The sequence below is a fragment of the Biomphalaria glabrata genome, chromosome 3 (assembly GCF_947242115.1).
Source record: "Biomphalaria glabrata chromosome 3, xgBioGlab47.1, whole genome shotgun sequence".
Classification (NCBI taxonomy): domain Eukaryota; kingdom Metazoa; phylum Mollusca; class Gastropoda; family Planorbidae; genus Biomphalaria; species Biomphalaria glabrata.
In genome coordinates this window covers 32,375,815-32,400,091 of record NC_074713.1, presented here as the reverse complement: position 1 = coordinate 32,400,091, position 24,277 = coordinate 32,375,815, and the positions used below count along the sequence as shown (strand labels likewise).

The following is a 24,277-nucleotide window of genomic DNA, read 5'->3' as shown; positions in this document are numbered from 1 at the left end:
CCCTCACACACACACACACACACACACATATGTTTCCATTTAGTCCTTCAACTAGTACTAGAATCAGCCAGTAGTGACCTAGTCATGTCAAGTGACCTAGTCATGTCAAGTGACCTAGTCATGTCAAGTAAAAGTGCTAGTGTGATCGGATTTGTCCGCTCTGTTCGGTCTTACATTGATTATAAAAAAACCGAGCCGCAGAAGCTGACTAAGAAATGTGTGTTACTTCTCTAAATCTAGTAATGTGTTCATTGGTTTTGACATAGATCTTAATCTCTTTATTCTCTAGGTGAAAACTCCTCCACCTCTTCAGCAAGCCACGACTCCATCAACACCATGCCCGACTCAAACTACATTTCTGTATTACCAAGTCAAGAGCCCGCCTGTCCAGGCCCAGGACTATAGTGTGGCTGGAGACAGTGAACAATCCGAGCCTCTAGACAACCAAGTGGACTGTGACAAATGTAAGTTTTCCTAGCTGGACAATCTCGTGATTCGAACTTGACACCATTGGGTCGGCAGGTTATTCACAGCTTTCTTTTCTTCTAGAAGCATCTCTCTGGTCATTCACATTAATATTTCGGCTTGTTCAAACCCAAATTTCTGGGTCAGTATTCTTTGTCAATATGGGCCTAAGCTATCTCCACGAATAACGTCCGGATATAAAGTATTAATATGTATTTAATGTTTACCAATTGTATGGGCAATCAACATCTGGTGATGAAATTAATACAAATAAAACATAATTGTCATCTTCCTAGCATTAGGCCTAACCTACACAATACCCGAATACAATCAATCAAATTTTCAAAGCAAATATTAACTAGACATCTTGTACATAGACATCTTGTACAAAAATGTGCAAATAAAATGGATACTGCTGTATATGAAGAAAGAGACAAAACTACTCCACCAAATAAATACACTACTTTCTAGCTGCTTGCTGTAAACACACTACTCTCTAGCTGCATGCTATAAACACACTACTTTCTAGCTGCTTGCTGTAAACACACTACTTTCTAGCTGCTTGCTGTAAACACACTACTCACTGGCTGCTTGCTGTAAACACACTACTTTCTAGCCGCTTGCTGTAAACACACTACTTTCTAGCTGCTTGCTGTAAACACACTACTCACTGGCTGCTTGCTATAAACACAGTACTCACTGGCTGCTTGCTGTAAACACACTACTTTCTAGCTGCTTGCTGTAAACACACTACTTTCTAGCTGCTTGCTGTAAACACACTACTCACTGGCTGCTTGCTATAAACACACTACTCACTGGCTGCTTGCTGTAAACACACTACTTCCTAGCTGCTTGCTATAAACACAAGTTAATGAGGGCGGTACTTGATAGTTATTGAATGGTAGTTAACGATGTAGAGTCAAATGTAGATGTCTGGATCAAATGTAGATGTCTGGATCAAATGTAGATGTCTGGATCAAATGTAGATGTCTGGATCAAATGTAGATGTCTGGATCAAAGGGACATGCATAGATCAAATGTAGATGTCTGGATCAAATGTAGATGTCTGGATCAAATGTAGATGTCTGGATCAAAGGGACATGCATAGATCAAATGTAGATGTCTGGATCAAATGTAGATGTCTAGATCAAATGTAGATGTCTAGATCAAATGTAGATGTCTGGATCAAATGTAGATGTCTAGATCAAATGTAGATGTCTGGATCAAATGTAGATGTCTGGATCAAATGTAGATGTCTGGATCAAAGGGACATGCATAGATCAAATGTAGATGTCTGGATCAAATGTAGATGTCTAGATCAAATGTAGATGTCTAGATCAAATGTAGATGTCTAGATCAAATGTAGATGTCTAGATCAAATGGACATGTCTAGATCAAACGTAGATGTCTAGATCAAATGTAGATGTCTAGATCAAATGGACATGTCTAGATCAAACGTAGATGTCTAGATCAAATGTAGATGTCTAGATCAAATGTAGATGTCTAGATCAAATGTAGATGTCTAGATCAAATGTAGATGTCTAGATCAAATGTAAATGTCTAGATCAAATGTAGATGTCTGGATCAAATGGAGTGTATATATAAAAAAAAACACCCCCTTCCCCGTTGTCTAGAAAGAGTACAAAGGGAGGTAAAGGCAGCTGTATGCCAAGAGTTCAGCCTTTTAATGTCTCAAGCTGAAATTCTGACGTCACACAAGTACCCGTGGTATGATAAAAAAAGCTATTGACCTACCTTGGACCAACTAGTGCTAACAACCTCAATGTGGACATTAAGGGGACAAAAAGAAGAGCAATGGTTGTCAGGGGCGTAAGATTGAAACGCGTTTCGTTACTAAATGTGAACAGAAGATTTCGAACAACAAAACAAAACAAAAAAAAAAAAAAAGATCAAATGTTTGAAATGATTTTCTTGTCTTCAGAAATCGTCATCCTAATAAATCCAATCAATAACTTTTCACACAATAGCTGGCCATATAATTATATCCAAGTTTTACCTCGGGTTGACTTTTAGTTTCTCCGAATCCAGAAATGTTTGGTTCAAAGCTATTAACACTATAAAATCAATGGCCTGTCTCCAGTGAGAACATCCCCCCCCCCCAAACATTGTGATCTGCCATGAGACTCAGGCCCAAATGAAACTGAAATTTAGTTCTGCGAATGTTCATTGTCCAGTCATTCTGGTCATTCAGCCTGGTCGTGTGGTGCTCTGTGGTCTGGCTGCCCGCTCCCCGCCGTGGGATGTCATCATCTGCTGGAACAACCGAAATCTGTCAAGCACGCCAACGATCCACCAATGAATGGGATATGACGTAATGCATTTCTAAGAATTGCACATCTTTAGCACGTGGGCCCAGCTTGTAGACACAATTGGGGAGTCCCGAAGAATTGTGCTTCTAAAGATCTACTTCAAAGATCTATTTCAAAGATCTACGTGTATAGCTTTAGCTCCTAAGAACTCATCGCTACAAGCTTTAACTCTTGATATACATTTGTTATACCATACATTATAACACATACAGAACAAACAGATAGTACAAACCTTTGACACGTTTATGAAATAGGATTTTAGCTTCTTTTTACAATACCTCTATTCAAGTCACTCCTTCATGAAGGAATCTGGTTGGGTGGATGCTGATCTCAAAAACGGCTCTAATGATTTTCCTAGAAATTTATCAGTTGATGTATATCGCCTAGAAAAGAATTAGGCTACTAGTTGAGTGACCACATGGGGAAAACTCTAGTTTGACCTTTATATTTTTTCAAGTAAAAAATTAATAAATGGAAATTTTGGCTAGAGATTAAATATAGGTCTAGATCCAACATCGATTTTGAAAGGACAATCGTCTTTGGGTATTTTGGATTCAAGTTTATAATAAATTAATGTTCATGAAAATTTTGCGCATGTCTTTTAAGTCTAGATTTAAAGGCCTATCATACTGTGGCCTAACATTATAATTATTCAATAATTATCAATAATAGCAACAAAAAAAAAACATGGCGTAGTCAGCCATAGTGTATCGAAATTATGCAATAGCTGAGTAGATTCACAGTTGCTTCAATTTTATTTAAATAATATCTTAGCTTTACTCATATCTTTTAGGTAAATCTAATAATATAGATTACATCTAGAGTCTAGATCTAGAAGAAGATCTAAATCTAGACTAGGTCTAAAGTCATAAAGATATCTAAATCAGAAGTCTAGGTCTAGAGTCTAGTGTTAGATCTAGATATCCATATAATTATAATATCAATAAATAATCGCATAAACTATGCCCAGTGGCGTCACTAGGGTGGGTGTCACCCGGTGCGGTCAGATCAGGGTGTCACCCCCGACCCCCTTTAATTTTTTCCCTTTGTTTGTTGCGCTGTAATACATATAGTATATAATTTATTTGATTGTACAACAACTATAAAATTCAGTTGTTTATTACAATTTATCTACAGTTCACTGGGTTTGTGTAGTCATATGAAACTTAGCAGGCATCCTTGATCTTTGGAATCAAAGACATTGCAAATAGTTTATTGTTCAATTTTGCAACAATGTAACCTTATGTAAATAACACGTTTTTTTTTGGTGTGTGTGGGGGGGGGATTTCAAACTTGAAAACTTATTATTAACTTCATCAGAGTGAATGTCTTTAACGATCTCATTTTTAATCCAATTCTCCTTTGTGAAAGTGTCATTTGTTTCTGTCTCAAAAAGTTCTTAATTTTAAAAATCCTTATCACATGACGCCATAAATATGCAGAGGGTAAGGAACGATTGAAGGCTTTGTTCAATGATTTAGAGATATTTTTTTAATGTCTTTATAGTGGCATATGAATCATGCACTGTCAACTTTTATTTTCTTCAAGAATAATTTTTGTTACCTTTAGATCCCTTCTGAGTCTTGGTTATTTCTGTTTGAATGTTGCCTTTTGAAAAATCATCATATGCGCCAAAATTTTGAAACTGTCATCTACAATACTTTGTTGGTTGTTGAACTAAGGAATTTTAAAGTTGGATTGCTCCAAATGTATCTGCTAGTCTCCATCAATGATTGCTTCAAGTAGGAGTTGAAGCTCAGAGATAAAAAAAAAAAGATCAATGCACATAATAAGGAACCTCTTTTATTTTTCTTCAATAGTGAGTCCGGCATCTAGTGATAGCTCGATTGACATTTGCTTCTAGTTTGAACTTTTTTTTTTCTTCTGAACCACACAGTGGGCTTTTTTTTTAAATTTAGAATAGCCTTTTTTTTTAGAACACTTTGCGCTAATGTGCTGTGCTTTTGTTAAAGAAAAGGTTTAATTAGTCACCACTTTGTCAATAGTTTAAAGATTGGCCTACTCTTGGTATCTTCGACCCTCTAGTACATCTTCCAGCCCAAAAATAAATAAAGTAAAGATTGGTCAAATAAAAGATCTTAAGCTTCGCCTCTAGTGGCAATAATTTCAGAACGAAAAAAGTTTCCATCGTATCACAAAATGTTCAACAAAAAGTTTCATTCTGATAAAAGGCATGTTGAGCACGTAGATTGAGTGAATGTTCTAGCCATCTAGTGAATGTTCTACCCATCTAGTGAATGTTCTACCCATCTAGTGAATGTTCTACCCATCTAGTGAATGTTCTACCCATCTAGTGAATGTTCTACCCATCTAGTGAATGTTCTACCCATCTAGTGAATGTTCTACCCATCTAGTGAATGTTCTACCCATCTAGTGAATGTTCTACCCATCTAGTGAATGTTCTACCCATCTAGTGAATGTTCTACCCATCTAGTGAATGTTCTACCCATCTAGTGAATGTTCTACCCATCTAGTGAATGTTCTACCCATCTAGTGAATGTTCTACCCATCTAGTGAATGTTCTACCCATCTAGTGAATGTTCTACCCATCTAGTGAATGTTCTACCCATCTAGTGAATGTTCTACCCATCTAGTGAATGTTCTACCCATCTAGTGAATGTTCTACCCATCTAGTGAATGTTCTACCCATCTAGTGAATGGCTCTTCTGTTGGTTCTTATTTCCTGTACTCCTCCGTGCTTCCAGACATTGAAGCTGCACTTTCATCTCTTTCAGTTCCAAATATAAATTCAAGCTCAACTTTTCTAGACATTTTAAGATTTCAGTTGATCTCATCAGCTTTTTTGTCTCCCTTAAAATCATATAACTTCTGAATCTGATCAGTGTGTGTAATATTAGGTGTGCTATGTAAAGTGTGTTGTCAAATTAAATACAAAGGCGAGTACAGTCATTCTTACTCTAACATTATAGATGTACTTTTAGCTTTGGGTTTTATCTACATAACATTTTCATCATCTCATGGAGATTATTTATTCAAGAAAGACTCGTTGATAATATGGTCACAAAATGTCCAATATTCTGCTTTTATAGAAACACTCCGTCAGTTACGTCCTTCCATTGTTTTTTTCCTTGACATCAATCCTAGCGACGACTTCCTTGTCAATTGTATTTGTAGCCGGATGTAGTTGTTGTCCAATTCTCCAATCCAAATGATTTCTTCATACGTCTTTTAATATTCTTATTTCGGACTTTATTTCAACCACACAATAAATTAAGTGACAAATTTCTATTTTATTTCTATAACATTTAGTAGAAACTAGTCGACAACAAAAGTGTGTTGCTATTCAGTGACTAAGTCGTCCCCATTAGAAAGCATCACAACCATTTTTGGCACACGCCAAGAAGAAAAATCCCCAAAAATATTCCAGTATATCCTTCGACTGACGTATCGTAACATTTCCTTCATCTTGGCTAGAGCTTCTTTTATTAAAAAAAAAAAATGACACAATCTCCAGAAATGGCCACTTCTAGACTTTGTGCAATTCTACACAATGTTCAATAATTACATGTGAGATAACAATACTAGTTTAGGCCTGAAAAACTGTCATTTATTAAACATTGACTATTAGTTGGCATCCTGATATTACGGTGCTAGCTACAAAGTCAATAGATTCGATTAAAACTTTTTTGTTTTGAATCAAATCAGTGTTCCTATACATACATGCAGCTGGTATACATCTGAAAGTAAAGTTTCACGTTGTTGTTGCTGATATATTAAGTATGATAGAGCATTTCAAACCATTTGAATAGAATGAAACAAATAACAAACGTGTAGTTGCAATGAAAAACTAAGTATGTAGATCTAGTTATGAATTGTGAATAGTATGTTCCAATAGTTAGCCTATGACGTTTTATTTAATTGTCAGTTATTCACAAAGTGCATTTTTTTACTTGGGTGTCACCCCCCTAACGGGTGTAACCCGGTGCGGATCGCACCCCCTTCCCTAGTGACGCCACTGACTATGCCTTACCTTTTTTTAAAAAATATTATATTATATATATTTGTGTCATTATATAATGGAGGTATTGTCTTTTTATTTTATAAATGTATTAATGTTTTTCTTGTTAAAATGGTTTAGTCCTCTGTGCATAGTCACTCTTAACAAGACATGGTAAATATCTCAGAAAATTGAAGTCAGATAAATCGCCGATACATTTACAGCGTCGAAACGATACATTTTAATTTCCAGTGCGTTTTGTTTTTCTTTAATAGCTCAACATGGCAGACTGAAAACAGACAGAAAACACGAATTCTTATTGGGGTCGCTCAAAATCCAAACAGTTTAATGTTCTTGAGGCCGTGGGGGGGGGGGGGTGTTGCTGCAATAGAAACACTTGTCATTAAGGTGTAGAGCTTAACACTGAGATCTAGGTGTTGATAAAGTGTTAGTGTTGTATGTTGTAAGGTGAGAAGATCAACACTGAGATGATAAATGTGTGTTAATACTCAGTGTTATCAGTCATAAAAATAGTATTGTGTCAATCTCGCAGCAGAAGAAATAATAATTCTTCACTCTCTCTCTCTCTCTCTCTTTCTTGTTCTGTCCTATTTCTTTCTGTCGGATATTTCTATTTCTTTCTGTCGGATATTTCTATTTCTTTCTGTCGGATATTTCTATTTCTTTCTGTCGGATATTTCTATTTCTTTCTGTCGGATATTTCTATTTCTTTCTTTCCGTGTCAATTATTTTTTCTGTTCCCTATCCTCTGCCTTCTCTCTCTCTCTCTCTCTCTCTCTCTCTCTCTCTTTCTGATCTCTCTCTCTCTCTCTCTCTCTCCAATCTTCGTCTGTCTCTCTTTGTGAACTTGCTATTTCTCTGTTTTTACTTTCTCTCCCTCTTCGCCTCCTATAAATCAATGTGCCCTCCTCCAGACAATACCTCAAGATACTATGACTACTGTAGAGTCTCGCTAAGATCACTTGAATCACGTGACATAAAGACCATATGGACAAGGAAAAAAAGAAAAGAAAATGTCGATGAAGTTTAAGCTGCTTATGTCACATCTGGTCCGTGGAGGGGGCGCCAGCGTGTTGGGGGCGCCAGCGTGGTGGGATACAGGCACAAGTTTGTAACCATTGTATGTGTAGACTGGCGTGACCATCAATAGCCATATGCCCTGTAGGAGGAAGAGGAGGGGAGGGGCGGCCAGGAGTGTGCACGCGCGTATACAATGTGGAAGTTCAATTTTGATTTTTTTTTTTTTAATTGGAAATGTAATAAGAAAGAAAAAGTCACAGATTGCGTGTCCCTTGATCCTAGGTGTAGTTGGAAGTTTGTTAGATCCTAGGTGTAGTTGGAAGTTTGTTAGATCCTAGGTCTAGTTGGAAGTTTGTTAGATCCTAGGTGTAGTTGGAAGTTTGTTAGATCCTAGGCCTAGTTGGAAGTTTGTTAGATCCTAGGTGTAGTTGGAAGTTTGTTAGATCCTAGGTGTAGTTGGAAGTTTGTTAGATCCTAGGTGTAGTTGGAAGTTTGTTAGATCCTAGGTGTAGTTGGAAGTTTGTTAGATCCTAGGTCTAGTTGGAAGTTTGTTAGATCCTAGGTGTAGTTGTAAGTTTGTTAGATCCTAGGTCTAGTTGGAAGTTTGTTAGATCCTAGGTGTAGTTGGAAGTTTGTTAGATCCTAGGTGTAGTTGGAAGTTTGTTAGATCCTAGGTGTAGTTGGAAGTTTGTTAGATCCTAGGCCTAGTTGGAAGTTTGTTAGATCCTAGGTCTAGTTGGAAGTTTGTTAGATCCTAGGTGTAGTTGTAAGTTTGTTAGATCCTAGGTGTAGTTGGAAGTTTGTTAGATCCTAGGTCTAGTTGGAAGTTTGTTAGATCCTAGGTGTAGTTGTAAGTTTGTTAGATCCTAGGCCTAGTTGGAAGTTTGTTAGATCCTAGGTGTAGTTGGAAGTTTGTTAGATCCTAGGTGTAGTTGGAAGTTTGTTAAATCCTAGGCCTAGTTGGAAGTTTGTTAGATCCTAGGTGTAGTTGGAAGTTTGTTAGATCCTAGGTGTAGTTGGAAGTTTGTTAGATCCTAGGTGTAGTTGGAAGTTTGATAGATCCTAGGTCTAGTTTGAAGTTTGTTAGATCCTAGGTGTAGTTGGAAGTTTGATAGATCCTAGGTCTAGTTGGAAGTTTGTTAGATCCTAGGCCTAGTTGGAAGTTTGTTAGATCCTAGGTGTAGTTGGAAGTTTGTTAGATCCTTGGTGTAGTTGGAAGTTTGTTAGATCCTAGGTCTAGTTGTAAGTTTGTTAGATCCTAGGTGTAGTTGTAAGTTTGTTAGATCCTAGGTGTAGTTGGAAGTTTGTTAAAAGCATTCACATAGACCAGACCGAGGGAGTTGATAGAAGCTTGAGTCTGGGAGAACTAACGTGCACAAACTTTGGACCAGACCGAGAGAGTTGATAGAAGCTTGAGTGTGGGAGAACTAACGTGTACTAATTTTGGGCCAGAAAGAGCTTGAGTCTGGGAGAACTAACGTGTGTACAAACTTTGGACCAGACCGAGGGAGTTGATAGAAGCTTGAATCTGGGAGAACTAACGTGTGTACAAATTTTGGACCAGACCGAGGGAGTTGATAGAAGCTTGAATCTGGGAGAACTAACGTGTGTACAAATTTTGGACCAGACCGAGGGAGTTGATAGAAGCTTTGGTCAAAATACTGAAAAACAAGGAAAACATTTTAAATATTTCTTTAAAAAGAGAAAACATTCATTAATACATCCATAAATACATCCATTATACAACTTAAAATATAATAAACTATACAGACAAAAATCAATTCCAACCGGGTATCGAACCCGTGACGTTGACCCCGTTCTGCTGGAACGAACGCTGTCACCCATTGGGCCAGTGAGCAATGGAATCTATGAATCTAATATTTATTGGTCCTCTCGTGAAATGGACATCTAGATCTGAAATTACATATAGACTCTTGATTTAGAACTTAAGATCTGGTTCAGATCTAGATTTACTTCTACATATAGACTCTTGATTTAGAACTTAAGATCTGGTTCAGATCTAGATTTACTTCTACATATAGACTCTTGATTTAGAACTTAAGATCTGGTTCAGATCTAGATTTACTTCTACATATAGACTCTTGATTTAGAACTTAAGATCTGGTTCAGATCTAGATTTACTTCTACATATAGACTCTTGATGTTTTCATGTTTTCGATTTACGTACAAAATATAAGCAAAGTTTTTAGCGGCCCCCGTAAGGGGAAAAGCCGCTATTAGGTTTGTGCAAAATGTCCGTCTGTCCGTCTGTCACACTCAGATCGTGAAAACTAGAAGAGATATGAAAAATATTATTTCATCATTAAATGCGGCTTGAAAAGTTTAGGTGCAACGGCTAATTTTGGTTTTCTAAAAGCAAACCGTTTAATTTATAAAATTAATTATGCAAGCGATTTTTTCATAAAAATACACCAATTCTAAAACAATTAAATAATTGTAAAGGGAGGCAATGTCACAATATGCTAACAAAGATGGACAATTTTTGTGTATTTTCAGTATCACTAAGTCTAATATATTTTAAAAATGTACAGGAAATGTTTACAACAAATATAAATAATAGTTAAAGATGTTTTTTTCTGGTCAACTAGCTGCTAAAATTAACAGAAAACATTTCTATTTGTTTATAAAGGCTAATAATATCACGCACATTTTTTTAAATGGATTTTTTATGCAGCGATTTTCGTGCAGTAGCGTAACGTCGCAATATGATCAGGTGCTAAACCAAATTCCTTAAACTTTTTTAAAAAATCAGATTTTATTTATTTTTTGTTTAGTGCCCCCATCCGAATAAAAGAAGCTTATTTTTGTGCGTTTTGTCTGTTTGTCGGTCTGTCCGTCACGATTAGATTAAAAAAAACTAGAACTCTAAAAGCTATTGAAAATCTGATTTACCCTTTAATGTTCCTCCCGTAACATCTCAATAGTTTTAAGTATCTAAAAATTGATTGTTCCGGATTTTTTTGTGCAAAACTAATCAACCCCAACAAATGTTTGTTTGCTCTTCTAATTTATATTACATTCAATTTCCATGCTTAAACGTTGCAAAAACACATTATCAATAATATGTTGTTCCGTTTTTTTATGTAAATAGCATACTAATGCTAAATCAAAATCTCTATACTGACTTATATTTCATTAAGTGTAAAAAATGTTCCGGATATTGTTTTATAAAACATGAATTATGCCTAATGATTGTTTGAAATCGCATAATTTACTAATATTACACTTATATTATTTGACAATGCGTCACTATAAATAGGTTATCAATATCAAATTGTTCCGTATTTTCATCTTTAAACAAATTTTAAAAATATCGACAATAGGTTGTTCAGGGCTTTAAAAAAAGTAATTTAATAGAATTGATTACTGAAAATTACTTTTTAGACATTTAATTTTCTTGCTGAAACATAACATAGAAGTTTTGTAATCGATAAAGAATGTTCCGGATTTTGTTTCTTACAAATCGTCGCCAGAAATCTACTAACGCCAAATAATTGTTTGAACTCCCTCTTCTAAATAATAAACAAATAATCTTCTCATTTACGAAATAATGTTTTTACGGATTTTTATGAAAAATATTTTAACACACTACTCTCTTACAGTACATTTAACTTTCTACCTAAAACATTAAAAAATCTAATTATCGTTAATATTATGTTCCGATTTTTAAGGAAAACAGAATCCAAACACCAAAGTAGGTATGAAAATCTCTCCACATGGCTGTAATACATCTAATTTTTATACGAGACCATCCAAAAAATTTAATTAACGGTATTTCATTTATCTGAAATTCTCTTTTTCTTTTACTATTTGTACAAACATCCGGAACAATTTATTATATAAACTTTTCAATTGTGTTCATACCTAAAAATTATTGCGATGTTTTGAAACGTAAAATAAAGGTTAATCAATTTTTAATAACTTTTAGGTTTTTTTTATATCAAGATGACAGACAGACCGACTGACAGACAAAACTCAAAAACAATGCGGCTTTGATCCTCTTTAAATAAATTCTATTAGAACTCAGTGCACCAATGTCTATGAACCCTCGTTAAATATCTCGTGTAAATAAAGACATTTTTTTATGGTACCGGTACTAGCCTATTGTGAGGTAATGGAATTTTTTTTCTATGAATGGACTCTTTAAATGTAATGTTAAAAGAACGCACTCGGTGCACCAATGTCTATGAACCCTTGTTAAATATCTCGTGTAAATAAAGACATTTTTTTTATGGTACGTCATATGAATGGACTCTTTAAATGTAGGCTAATGTTAAAAGAATGCACTTAGTGCACCAATGTCTATTAACCCTCAAAAAATTGCTCGTATTGATGAAAACATATTTTAGTCTAACTAAGCCTTGTGACGTAATGTTTTTTTTTTCCTTTGACGTCATATGGAATGAATTCTTTAAATGAAATGCTAAAAGAACGCAATCGGTGCACCAATGTCTATGAACACTCGATAAATGGCTCGTAATGATGAATGCGATTTTTAGTCTAGCTAGGCCGTGTGACGTAGTGTTTGTTTTCCCTCTGACGTTATATGGAATTAATTCTTCAAATGAAATGAAAAAAGAACTCGGTATAGTAATGTTTATTAAGCCTCGTTATGTGACTCGCGTTTAAAAAAGGAATGATATCTTGATTTAGATCTAATCTAGATTTTTTAAACTAGATCTAGATTTTTATTACAGTATATCTAGATCTGGATTTATATTCTAATTAAAATTATTTTAGAGTCTATATCTAGAATTTCTAGATCTAGTTTAGACTAAAATAGACGATTAAGATGTAGAATTTCAATTTCTTAACTTAAAGTGTAAAAAAAAAAGTGTAGATTTTCATTTTCAAACGTTTTAATCAATATTGCAATGTTTTAATATAGTAAAAATAATCTACTATTTTTTATTTAATTTAAATTTACGGCAAATGAATCTTTGAAACATTATTACTTTTGACAATCAAAATTAAATCACCTCTTGAATATTATTTGCGAATATGCAGATCCGACAGGGATCCGACTTCGACGGGGGCCGCCTCTGAGTTTGTGTAACACAAACTCTCTTTGTAATCTTGTTTTTTATTATTTTATCTGTGAATTTTTCTTTCACTTGTTCTGATTATGAATACACCAAAACCCAAGAGAATGACGGCTATTGTCGGTTCACGTGACTCTTACTTAAGTCCTTTGCAGAGGTGCAGATTGTCTTTACCGAGTCCACATGGGCGCCAGCAGGATTTTCTGCAGGGGGGTGTGCAAGTCGCCACTCATGGCTCAAAGTCGTAACTGCAACTTTTTATGACAAAGAATATTAAAGAAAAGAAATAGTGCATCACGCCACCCCCATACCGATGCGATATTAAGTTCACAGTTAATACTTGGTTCATGAAATACAAACAAAACATGTGAACAAACTATTGACTGTACACTTTGGTCCGTTGATCTGTGCGGTCCGTACATCCCGACGGTTGATCAAACAAACTATTGACTGTACACTTTGGTCAGTTGATCTGTGCGGTCCGTACATCCCGACGGTTGATCAAACAAACTATTGACTGTACACTTTGGTCAGTTGATCTGTGCGGTCCGTACATCCCGACGGTTGATCAAACAAACTATTGACTGTACACTTTGGTCAGTTGATCTGTGCGGTCCGTACATCCCGACGGTTGATCAAACAAACTATTGTCTGTACACTTTGGTCAGTTGATCTGTGCGGTCCGTACATCCCGACGGTTGATCAAACAAACTATTGTCTGTACACTTTGGTCAGTTGATCTGTGCGGTCCGTACATCCCGACGGTTGATCAAACAAACTATTGTCTGTACACTTTGGTCAGTTGATCTGTGCGGTCCGTACATCCCGACGGTTGATCAAACAAAACGTGCACACGCTGCATAATAACTTTACTACTGAATTGCTTCTGGTCGCGATGGACAAGCAGGCGGTGAACGCTTATCTGCAGTGCTGATATTCTTCCTAATGTTGAAGCTCTTGCATCCTTTTAGGATATAGACTAAACAAGTTGAACTGAGCATTATTATTGTTTGAAAAGCGAAACGTTAATGAAGAAACTAACGAACAAAAAGACGTCATGTAAAGCCGTGTTCTGTAATAACTCCAGAAATCCAAACATATGTTTTTTTCTCGGTGTGTCTGTCGGCTACAAATTCTCGGTAGCACCAACTCAATACCCCGTGTGTCTGCCAGCAGTCTCGCCTTCCTCAAGATGTCATCCTTGAAGTGTTCCTCAACATGGCCATGTTGGTATTTATGTCATTAATGTGACTGCTGATGTGCTGTTAAGCGGCCATTTATGCTAAGATGGACAGACTGCCACGTCACGGAAACTGATTCATGAAAAGATGAATAATTGACAATTAAAAGACAAATCAGAAACACATGAGAAGCAGGCACAGATTACACATATGCAGTTTGTCTGGTTTCACTTACAGCCGTTATTTAAAGCGGGCTAAAATTTGGCTACCCAGAATTCAGAGGGGTGCACGTGAATGGTTAGCCAGCCATCAATGCCTGATAAGCCTAGACTAGTCTACTACAACTGTACTTCAGTCACCAGCGGAAGCACTACTTGTTCAGTTGCAACTTAGATTTTAATTGATCTGATGGTGCAAAAAAAGTGCTAGAATTTGGGTACTCAGAATCCAGGGGGGTGCAAGTGCATGTGCATCCCCTTGCACCCTGCTGCTGGCGCCCATGCGAGTCCACTTTCATTTCTAAAAAAGATTTTTCTTTTCAGTCAATCCTGAGCTAATGACATTCGCCGAGCAGTGCTCTGACATTCTTAGCGTGGAAGTGGTGTTTATGAAACCATGGATACTTGTGGATTTTTTTTTTTTTTTTTAGAACCTTTCTATGGAACTTGGTCCACGGGAGGACACAACTGTAACAACAATGCTAATGAAGAGAAATAAGTTTGGAGAGCTCGATCACAACTTGGTCCACGGGAGGACACAACTGTAACAACAATGCTAATGAAGAGAGATGAGTTTGGAGAGCTCGATCACATCTTGGTCCACGGGAGGACACAACTGTAACAACAATGCTAATGAAGAGAGATGAGTTTGGAGAGCTCGATCACAACTTGGTCCACGGGAGGACACAACTGTAACAACAATGCTAATGAAGAGAGATGAGTTTGGAGAGCTCGATCACAACTTGGTAGGGGTGACAATACCCACGTGACACAAAGCACGATCTGCAGTGAAGAAGTAAAGGTTGCCTGCCCTTCAGTATTTGAAATAACTAATTGTGTGCTAAATGTTTCTTTGTCTTTATGACGAAGAATTACAACTCAGTGTAGTGCTCAACGTAAGATTACACATAACTTATAAACCTTTGTAGACTTGTACATTTTGATAGCTCAGCTTTAAAAAAAACATATTGGGTCTAAATTGCGAATATTTGATTTTGGAAATTCAACCGCTTCGGTTTTGATAGTGAAAGGTGTTTAAGTTATAGGCCTACAGAAAGTAGTAACTACTTAAATTTACTTATTTTTTGGTCCACTGCATACAGGAGAATTATTGATACATCAATCAGTACATGAATGAATCAGGGACCTTAGGCATATAATAATAAATTTACTTAGCATTCAACTTTTATATTTATATGCTAGAACTATTTCTAGCTTACAATGCAACTGAAATGTAATTACAAACTTTTCATTCCTATTGATTTATTAGGGCACACCTCTCTGTCTGTAGGTATAGACCCAGACTTGAGTATTTCAATGAGACAAGTTCTAGAGACTTGCCGTCAATCAACTTACTAACGAATTTCTCAATACATTGAACAACAACAAAACATAAGATTTTATTAACATGTAGCAGTGACACTGCCGCTGATATATACCACGAACCACAGCTTTTTAGCTGTTGGTGACTAATATACCAGAAAACACAAGTTATATATATATAAATACCACTGACTGTTGGTGACTAATATACCAGAAAACACAAGTTATATATATATATAAATACCACTGACTGTTGGTGACTAATATACCAGAAAACACAAGTTATATATATATATATAAATACCACTGACTGTTCATCAAGTAATCATCTGGAATTTTGATTAGCGAAACTTTTCAACTATATCTTGAGGACACATACGTCATTAATGATCACTTTTGTTATCTTGGCTCCATCATATCCAACGATGCTCTACTGGATAAAGACATTAACAAACAGGATAGCCAAAGCAATGGGCACCATGTCACGGCTGCAGAAAAGAGTGTGGGACAACATATTGCTGACTAGCAGTACTAAAGCCTTAGTCTACCGGACGTGTGTGATTAGCACTTTGCTATACGGAAGTGAAACAAGGTCAACCTACTCATGGCAGGAAAAAAAAGCTGAATGTCCTCCATCTCATTAGCTAAGGCGGATCTTTAAAATAAGGTGGCAAGATAAGATAACCAATGAGGAAGTGCTACGAAGAGAAGGGTGCCAGGACATCCGCTCTGTTATCAGCAGCAGACGCCTTGGCTGGCTTGGTCACGTTCGTAGAATGCCAGTAGGTCGACTTCCACAAGACATTCTGTATGGCGATCTAATAGAAGGCAGGAGAGACTCTGCTCGCCCACGTTTACGGCATACGGATGTATGCAAACGCGACATGAAGCTCTTCAAAATCGACACTGGCAGCTGAGAAAAAGTGGCACTGGATTCTGGATAGATCCACATGGAGAGAGAGCATAATGGAAGGGTACCAGATTGCAGATGCCATACACAATAGAAGCAGAAAGAAGGGTGAAAATGCAACGGCGCCTGGTGATTACAGAAGCCCAACCTGCGACAGCAGCTGTATATCAAGGATTGGCCTCTTGAGTCACACAAGAATAGATCGGAGGGTTCAGAGCGGTCATCCTATATCATCTAAGGAGGGTTCAGAGCAGTCATCCTATATCATCTAAGGAGGGTTCAGAGCGGTCATCCTATATCATCTAAGGAGGGTTCAGAGCGGTCATCCTATATCATCTAAGGAGGGTTCAGAGCGGTCATCCTATATCATCTAAGGAGGGTTCAGAGCGGTCATCCTATATCATCTAAGGAGGGTTCAGAGCTGTCATCCTATATCATCTAAGGAGGGTTCAGAGCGGTCATCCTATATCATCTAAGGAGGGTTCAGAGCGGTCATCCTATATCATCTAAGGAGGGTTCAGATCAGTCATCCTATATCATCTAAGGAGGGTTCAGAGCGGTCATCCTATATCATCTAAGGAGGGTTCAGAGCGGTCATCCTATATCATCTAAGGAGGGTTCACAGCGGTCATCCTATATCATCTAAGGAGGGTTCAGAGCGGTCATCCTATATCATCTAAGGAGGGTTCAGAGCGGTCATCCTATATCATCCTAGGAGGGTTCAGAGCGGTCATCCTATATCATCTAAGGAGGGCTCAGAGCTGTCATCCTATATCATCTGAGGAGGGTTCAGAGCGGTCATCCTATATCATCTAAGGAGGGTTCAGAGAGGTCATCCTATATCATCTGAGGAGGGTTCAGAGCGGTCATCCTATATCATCTAAGGAGGGTTCAGAGCGGTCATCCTATATCATCTGAGGAGGGTTCAGAGCGGTCATCCTATATCATCTAAGGAGGGTTCAGAGCGGTCATCCTATATCATCTAAGGAGGGTTCAGAGCGGTCATCCTATATCATCTAAGGAGGGTTCAGAGCGGTCATCCTATATCATCTAAGGAGGGCTCAGAGCTGTCATCCTATATCATCTGAGGAGGGTTCAGAGCGGTCATCCTATATCATCTAAGGAGGGTTCAGAGAGGTCATCCTATATCATCTGAGGAGGGTTCAGAGCGGTCATCCTATATCATCTAAGGAGGGTTCAGAGCGGTCATCCTATATCATCTGAGGAGGGTTCAGAGCGCTCATCCTATATCATCTGAGGAGGGTTCAGAGCGGTCATCCTATATCATCTGAGGAGGGTTCAGAGCGGTCATCCTATATCATCTAAGGAGGGTTCAGAGCGGTCATCCTATATCATCTAAGGAGGGTTCAGAGCGGTCATCCTATATCATCTAAGGAGGGTTCAGATCGGTCATCCTATATCATCTAAGGAGGGTTCAGAGCGGTCATCCTATATCATCTTAGATGGACCGCGCACTGGTTCAGGCAGTTCTCTATATAGTTTTCTTTTGTAGGAGGGTTTCAGGACCAGAGTCTTGTTAGGACCTCTTGATAGAGGATGCTGATTTGAAGGACATCTGAATCTATAGGTGTCTCAGTTATCTAGAATCTTCTATACCATATATCTAGATCTAATACTCGAATCGAAAGTACTCTCTTTAATTGTGATATTATCTTAATCTGTATCAGCAAACTAGAAGTCTATAGATTTTGATCAGATTTATGGATGGAATTATTTAGAAAAGGGGGGGGGGAGAGGGGATAAAACTGTTTTAATTTTTTTAAATCTGACATTCATTAGTTAATAAAAGCCAAACAATCTGTCCTCGACCTCAGGGGTTGTTTTTAGTAGAGGAGACGACTATTTACTATATTTTTAACACATTTAAGCAAATGGTTTTAGATTTTTGTCAAATTTATTTGTTACATTTGTATTGCTAAGTTAAGTAAGTTCTGTTATACTATTTACTACATTTACACACAAAAATTATTATTTTTTGTTTAATAGAAAAAATCTATTTATATGCATATAAGTTGGACATAATTTAAAACAACAATCAATAAGTATTTTTTCATATTCTCGCGTGTAGTACAGAGCACAAACTGAAATATAGAACACTTAACTTCTCTGTCATTTGTCTTGAATAGAATGTCATTCCAATGTTTCATTCAAAAACATTGACATCTGCCTGGTCCTGGGTGGACCACCTTCCTGAAGCATCTCTAAGTAGAGTGATTTTACTAATGGTCTGACTCTCACATTCTAATCTCAATATTCATTTGTTATAAATCTCACGGCTTTTTATTGCGTCTGTTCTAAATACTTTCACCAGACGATCTGGCTTCAAATTAGGTTGATGGGCGGTGCTTAGTACTTACTTTAAAACAGGTATTGCTTACCTTTAGATTTAGGACTCATTGACATGTTACTCACCTGCTTCATATGCTCACGTCTACACAGCGCAGTGCAAGGACACAATAAGAAGACATCCCAGAATTCAACTGATTACAACACATTCTTTCACTTCCGCTCCGATACTTATAGACGGGGGTAGGGGGGGGTCATGCTAAATGCATTGTCTACATTTCATTTTGTTTTTTTCGTAGTTACAATGTTCTCGTGTTTCCTCTAGGGGTGTGCTGTTGTTACTACTGAGTGCTCACTTTTTTTTGTAAAGTTTGTAACTTACTCACTGCGCTGGCCTAAATCTCTCAGGTGCTGTTTTAATTAATATCACTTGCACGAATCAATTATATGTCGCCTTGAGAGAGCCGACTGGTCTACAAAAATGTGCCGTCTTTGCCTACTCGGCATTCTTCTTATTGCCTGGTGGAAATAGTTCTTTGCGTTGTTCAACAATTTCTCTTTCCACTCTAGAGGTCTACAACTATTGAAAGACAGCGCGGAGTTGTGTGCGGTCCCTATCATACCAAACTAACAGTGAAAGAATGACAAGTCGTGAAGAATGATTTCTGAAGGCGCAGATGGTCAATTACACCAATGACCTCCACAATGAAAGTGTGTCCACTGCGGTCACTGTGTTTGTTCTTATAGCCCTTTCAAATCTCACCCCCCCCCTCCCACTTGTAGAGAAGAACCTAGTGTATCAGTGGGCGTATTGACACAAAATCTTACCCCAACTAATCCTCCCAACGTCCACTAGGTTACAGTGCCACAGTGAACTGGTCAAATGAACAACTCCACAGGTGGGACAATCTTAGTCTCCACTGACCCGTACTTTAAGTTCAGGCAATATGGCGGTCAGTTCTGCTGGAAGAAACTGCGAGCAAATTAGTTTCTACAATATTAAGCCGTGAACTTCAGAATTGTCGACCTTGTTCTCTCGACTCTTTGAGACAAGAACTGAACCTTACAGCTAGGCACAGAAATACACAAAGTTTGAATCGAGTACAAATGTGTGTATGTAGGGTGTATCAGATGTGTGTAGTGTGTGTGCATTGTGTGTAGTTTCATCGGTTTTGATGAGCGAGGTGTTTGGGAGTACATTCAAACAAAAACCATGTCACCTATTTGGATGAGGACACTATTCAACTGCTTCCATCGATGTATGATGCAATACAGACATTCTTAAAATAAAATTCACCCGAAACCATTAGGGCCTACTACCACTCGACTCAATAATGTAAGATATATCATCTACGACGTCACGACCTGTGACATGAAAACGAGCTATTTGTCTAAACTGCCCACAGGTTGTGACGTCGCAGGTCAGTGTTCAGGTCTTCTTTAACGATTGGTTTGTCTCCTTGCCCTCATTTTTGTAACCCAACAGACGTTAATGACGTAAACAGAAACACGTCACAGAGAACATCTCTAGGTCTTAGGTCTTTCATAGACCTCTGGCAAGTAGGATCTCTAGGTCTTAGGTCTTTCATAGACCTCTGGCAAGTAGGATCTCTAGGTCTTAGGTCTTTCATAGACCTCTGGCAAGTAGGATCTCTAGGTCTTAGGTTTTTCATAGACCTCTGGCAAGTAGGATCTCTAGGTCTTATGTCTTTCATAGACCTCTGGCAAGTAGGATCTCTAGGTCTTATGTCTTTTATAGACCTCTGGCAAGTAGGTTCTCTAGGTCATAGGTTTTTCATAGACCTCTGGCAAGTAGGATCTCTAGGTCTTAGGTCTTTCATAGACCTCTGGCAAGTAGGATCTCTAGGTCTTATGTCTTTCATAGACCTCTGGCAAGTAGGTTCTCTAGGTCTTAGGTTTTTCATAGACCTCTGGCAAGTAGGATCTCTAGGTCTTAGGTCTTTCATAGACCTCTGGCAAGTAGGATCTCTAGGTCATAGGTCTTTCATAGACCTCTGGCAAATAAATAAATAAATATATATATATATCGCTAGTCTGGTTGGACTCTGGTATTTGTGCATTACTTTTGGTCCAAACTAAAACTAATTCTTGTTTCACGTCAACTTAGACTGTGTCAAACACAAGATTGAAATCAAACATTCTCTGGTATTGATCAAGTCTCCCGACGGTATTTTGAAGAAGTTCAACCCATTGGAAGACTGTCTTAAAGAGCAGTGGCCTGGTCCCAATCCGCTCAGCCCAGCCCTGCGTGATAACATGGTGTTGAGCTGTCCTTAAGCTGCTCACGGCGTGACATCACACGAGCTAGCGGACCTGGCCATTCAGTGGCAGCTGCTCCTGGAGGCGGTATCTGGGCCAGGGGACTTGGATAACATACAAGACATCTTCATTAGCAAAGCAACATAGGGAAACATACAGATTTTTTTTAAATGTATCAATTGTATGCACAATTTGGTTGTTGCATTTCATCATTGGGAAAACAAGAACAATTGATTGCTCATATTGTGATATCCCAGAGTTCCTCGTCTTAACTCTTAGACGAAATAACGGAATTTGTTTTTTCTATCAAAACTTTTTTTAGAAAGATGTCTTGATTATCTGAGGATAGGCCGCTGCTCTATCACAAAACAAATGTATATTTTTGAGAAAACAGACAAATAGTTTATATTTTTTACCATTTACATTTATTTCAATATTTCTATAGATAGATAGAGAGAGGAAAAGAAAGAGAGAGAGATAAGGAAGAAGTTATTCTCTTTGGCCAAGCATTTAAGACTGGTCCTTGAAATATTCCATACAAGGCCACTCTAGTACTAAATAAAACAACATAACGTATGGGGGTCCGATTGTGTTATGTATTTGAATTATACATTTTCCAAATTATAAATAAATATATTCCTTAGTTGTTAGTAGCTTGAATAAAACACACATTATTGAGTAATTGAAATTTTTAATTTTAGCAGAAAAAAAAACGCAACACAATTACCAAATATTTCTATTTGTTGTGAACATTTCGTGTACATTTGATAACTATATTTGACCTAGTGATACTGAAAATAACAAAATAAAAAAAAATTCTTTCTTTGTTAACATATTGTAACATTATCTCCCTTACACTTATGTTTTGTTTTAGAATTGGTGTATTTTTATAAAAAAAAAATCGCTTGCATAATTAATTTTATAAATTAAACGGTTTGCTCTTAGAAAACAAAAAGTAGCCGTTGCACCTAAACTTTGCAAGCCGCATCGCATGGTGAAATAATAGTTGGGTCATTTCTCTTCGAGTTTATGAGATCTCAGACAGACGGACAATTTGCACAGACCTAATAGCGACTTTTCCTCTTACAGGGGCCGCTAAAAAAAAGGGTTGGTCTAAATAAAGTTGATAGAGAGATGACGTCATTGTTTTCTGTAACACCCCCCTCCTCCCCAACCCAATCTTGCTGATGTGATTGTACTCTTTAGCTACTTTTATTTAATATGGGCATGTTGGTGGACCCGGCGACACACACACACATCCTCAGAGGCTAGAGCAAAACGTACGCCCGGGGCAAGTAGCTTTATTTGCGCTCCCCCCCCCCCCATTTTCTATGAACATCACATAGAAATATAGAAATATGGACAACGTGTGGCGCCCCCTAAGGGTGGCACCCGGGGCATCGTGCCCCCCTTGCCCTCCACTCACTACGCCACTGCACATCCTATTGTTTTATTTCAAAAAATGTTTTCCAAGAATGTATTTCTCATACGTTGGCTCTATTGTACTAGATTGTATTTCTCATACGTTGGCTCTATTGTACTAGATTGTATTTCTCATACGTTGGCTCTATTGTACTAGATTGTATTTCTCATACGTTGGCTCTATTGTACTAGATTGTATTTCTCATACGTTGGCTCTATTGTACTAGATTGTATTTCTCATACGTTGGCTCTATTGTACTAGATTGTATTTCTCATACGTTGGCTCTATTGTACTAGATTGTATTTCAATCTGAAGTCAAAGACTCAAATGTTTCAACTAAACCAAATTCCTCAAAGGCTGGGCATAGTTTACTATTCATCTTTGGTCAGTTCGTCATTTGGACTTTTAGTCTGTACATCAGGCCCCATTGTAATCAATGACCTCTGGCCTACACTCTCTCCTCGAAAAGCGAAACACTATGGCGACCCACTTGAACAGTCGGTCAAACATAATGTCTTAACAATGGGGACCATAACGTCCAATGTTTTCTTGACCAACCGCGGACTGGACAATAGCGTCTCACCAATATTATCATGATCCTATTAGAGTTTGTCCCCTACAGACATTGTGGTCAGTGATTGTTGACCATCTTGTTGTGATAGCATCAATCTGACTGATTAGATATTTCATCACATTGGAAAACATGTGTCCATATTTGACCAGTGGTCAGAAGAGTGGACAATGCTTTTTGGAAAACTCTGTTCAGTCAAGCGTAGATTGTTGAAAGTTGGACAGTCCAAGAAATGAAGATAGGACTTATCCATTTAGGACTTATCCATTTGGTTAGGACTTAAATATTAGGCCTAAAACTACTATAAGGATTTTTGAACATATCTAGGTCTCTAGATCTTCACGTCTCTATATTTCTAGGTCTCTAGATCTGCAGGTTTTTATATTTCTAGGTCTCTAGATCTTCAGGTCTCGATATTTCTAGGTCTCTAGATCTTCAGGTCTCGATATTTCTAGGTCTCTAGATCTTCAGGTCTCTATATTTCTAGGTCTCTAGATCTTCAGGTCTCGATATTTCTAGGTCTCTAGATCTGCAGGTTTCTATATTTCTAGGTCTCTAGATCTTCAGGTCTCGATATTTCTAGGTCTCTAGATCTTCAGGTCTCGATATTTCTAGGTCTCTAGATCTTCAGGTCTCTATATTTCTAGGTCTCTAGATCTTCAGGTCTCTATATTTCTAGGTCTCTAGATCTTCAGGTCTCTATATTTCTAGGTCTCTAGATCTTCAGGTCTCGATATTTCTAGGTCTCTAGATCTTCAGGTCTCTCTATAGGTCTCTAGATCTCCAGGTCTCTCTATAGGTCTCTAGATCTCCAGGTCTCTCTATAGGTCTCTAGATCTTCAGGTCTCTCTATAGGTCTCTAGATCTCCAGGTCTCTCTATAGGTCTCCAGAACTTTCTAATCCCATTTAATGTTCATTGGATTGGAACAATAAAACCAGATTTGAATCTCACGATGGGGACTATACTCATGTCTTCACATCCGAATGTCCGTGGAATTCATTGCATAACTACACTTGTCACATGTCAGTGTTAGATTCTTAATAATGATACACTAGCAATGAGATATCAATGATAGGCTAGCCATGAGATATCAATGATACACTAGCCATGAGATGTCAATGATACACTAGCCATGAGATGTCAGTGCTAGACTAGTCATGAAATGTCAGTGCTAGACTAGCCAT

General features: G+C 37.7%; 1 protein-coding gene across 4 annotated transcripts in view; it reads left to right on the top strand.

Moving 5' to 3' along the window:
- Positions 1-24,277, top strand: part of LOC106058438 (homeobox protein OTX2-B-like) — a 71,356-nt gene that overhangs the window by 10,597 nt on the left and 36,482 nt on the right. For all 4 annotated transcript variants that reach the window (XM_013215867.2, XM_056024563.1, XM_056024566.1 and 1 more), the window contains exon 2: positions 290-464. In XM_013215867.2, coding sequence (XP_013071321.2) covers positions 290-464 — 175 coding nt within the window. The remainder of the gene's footprint in view (positions 1-289; positions 465-24,277) is intronic.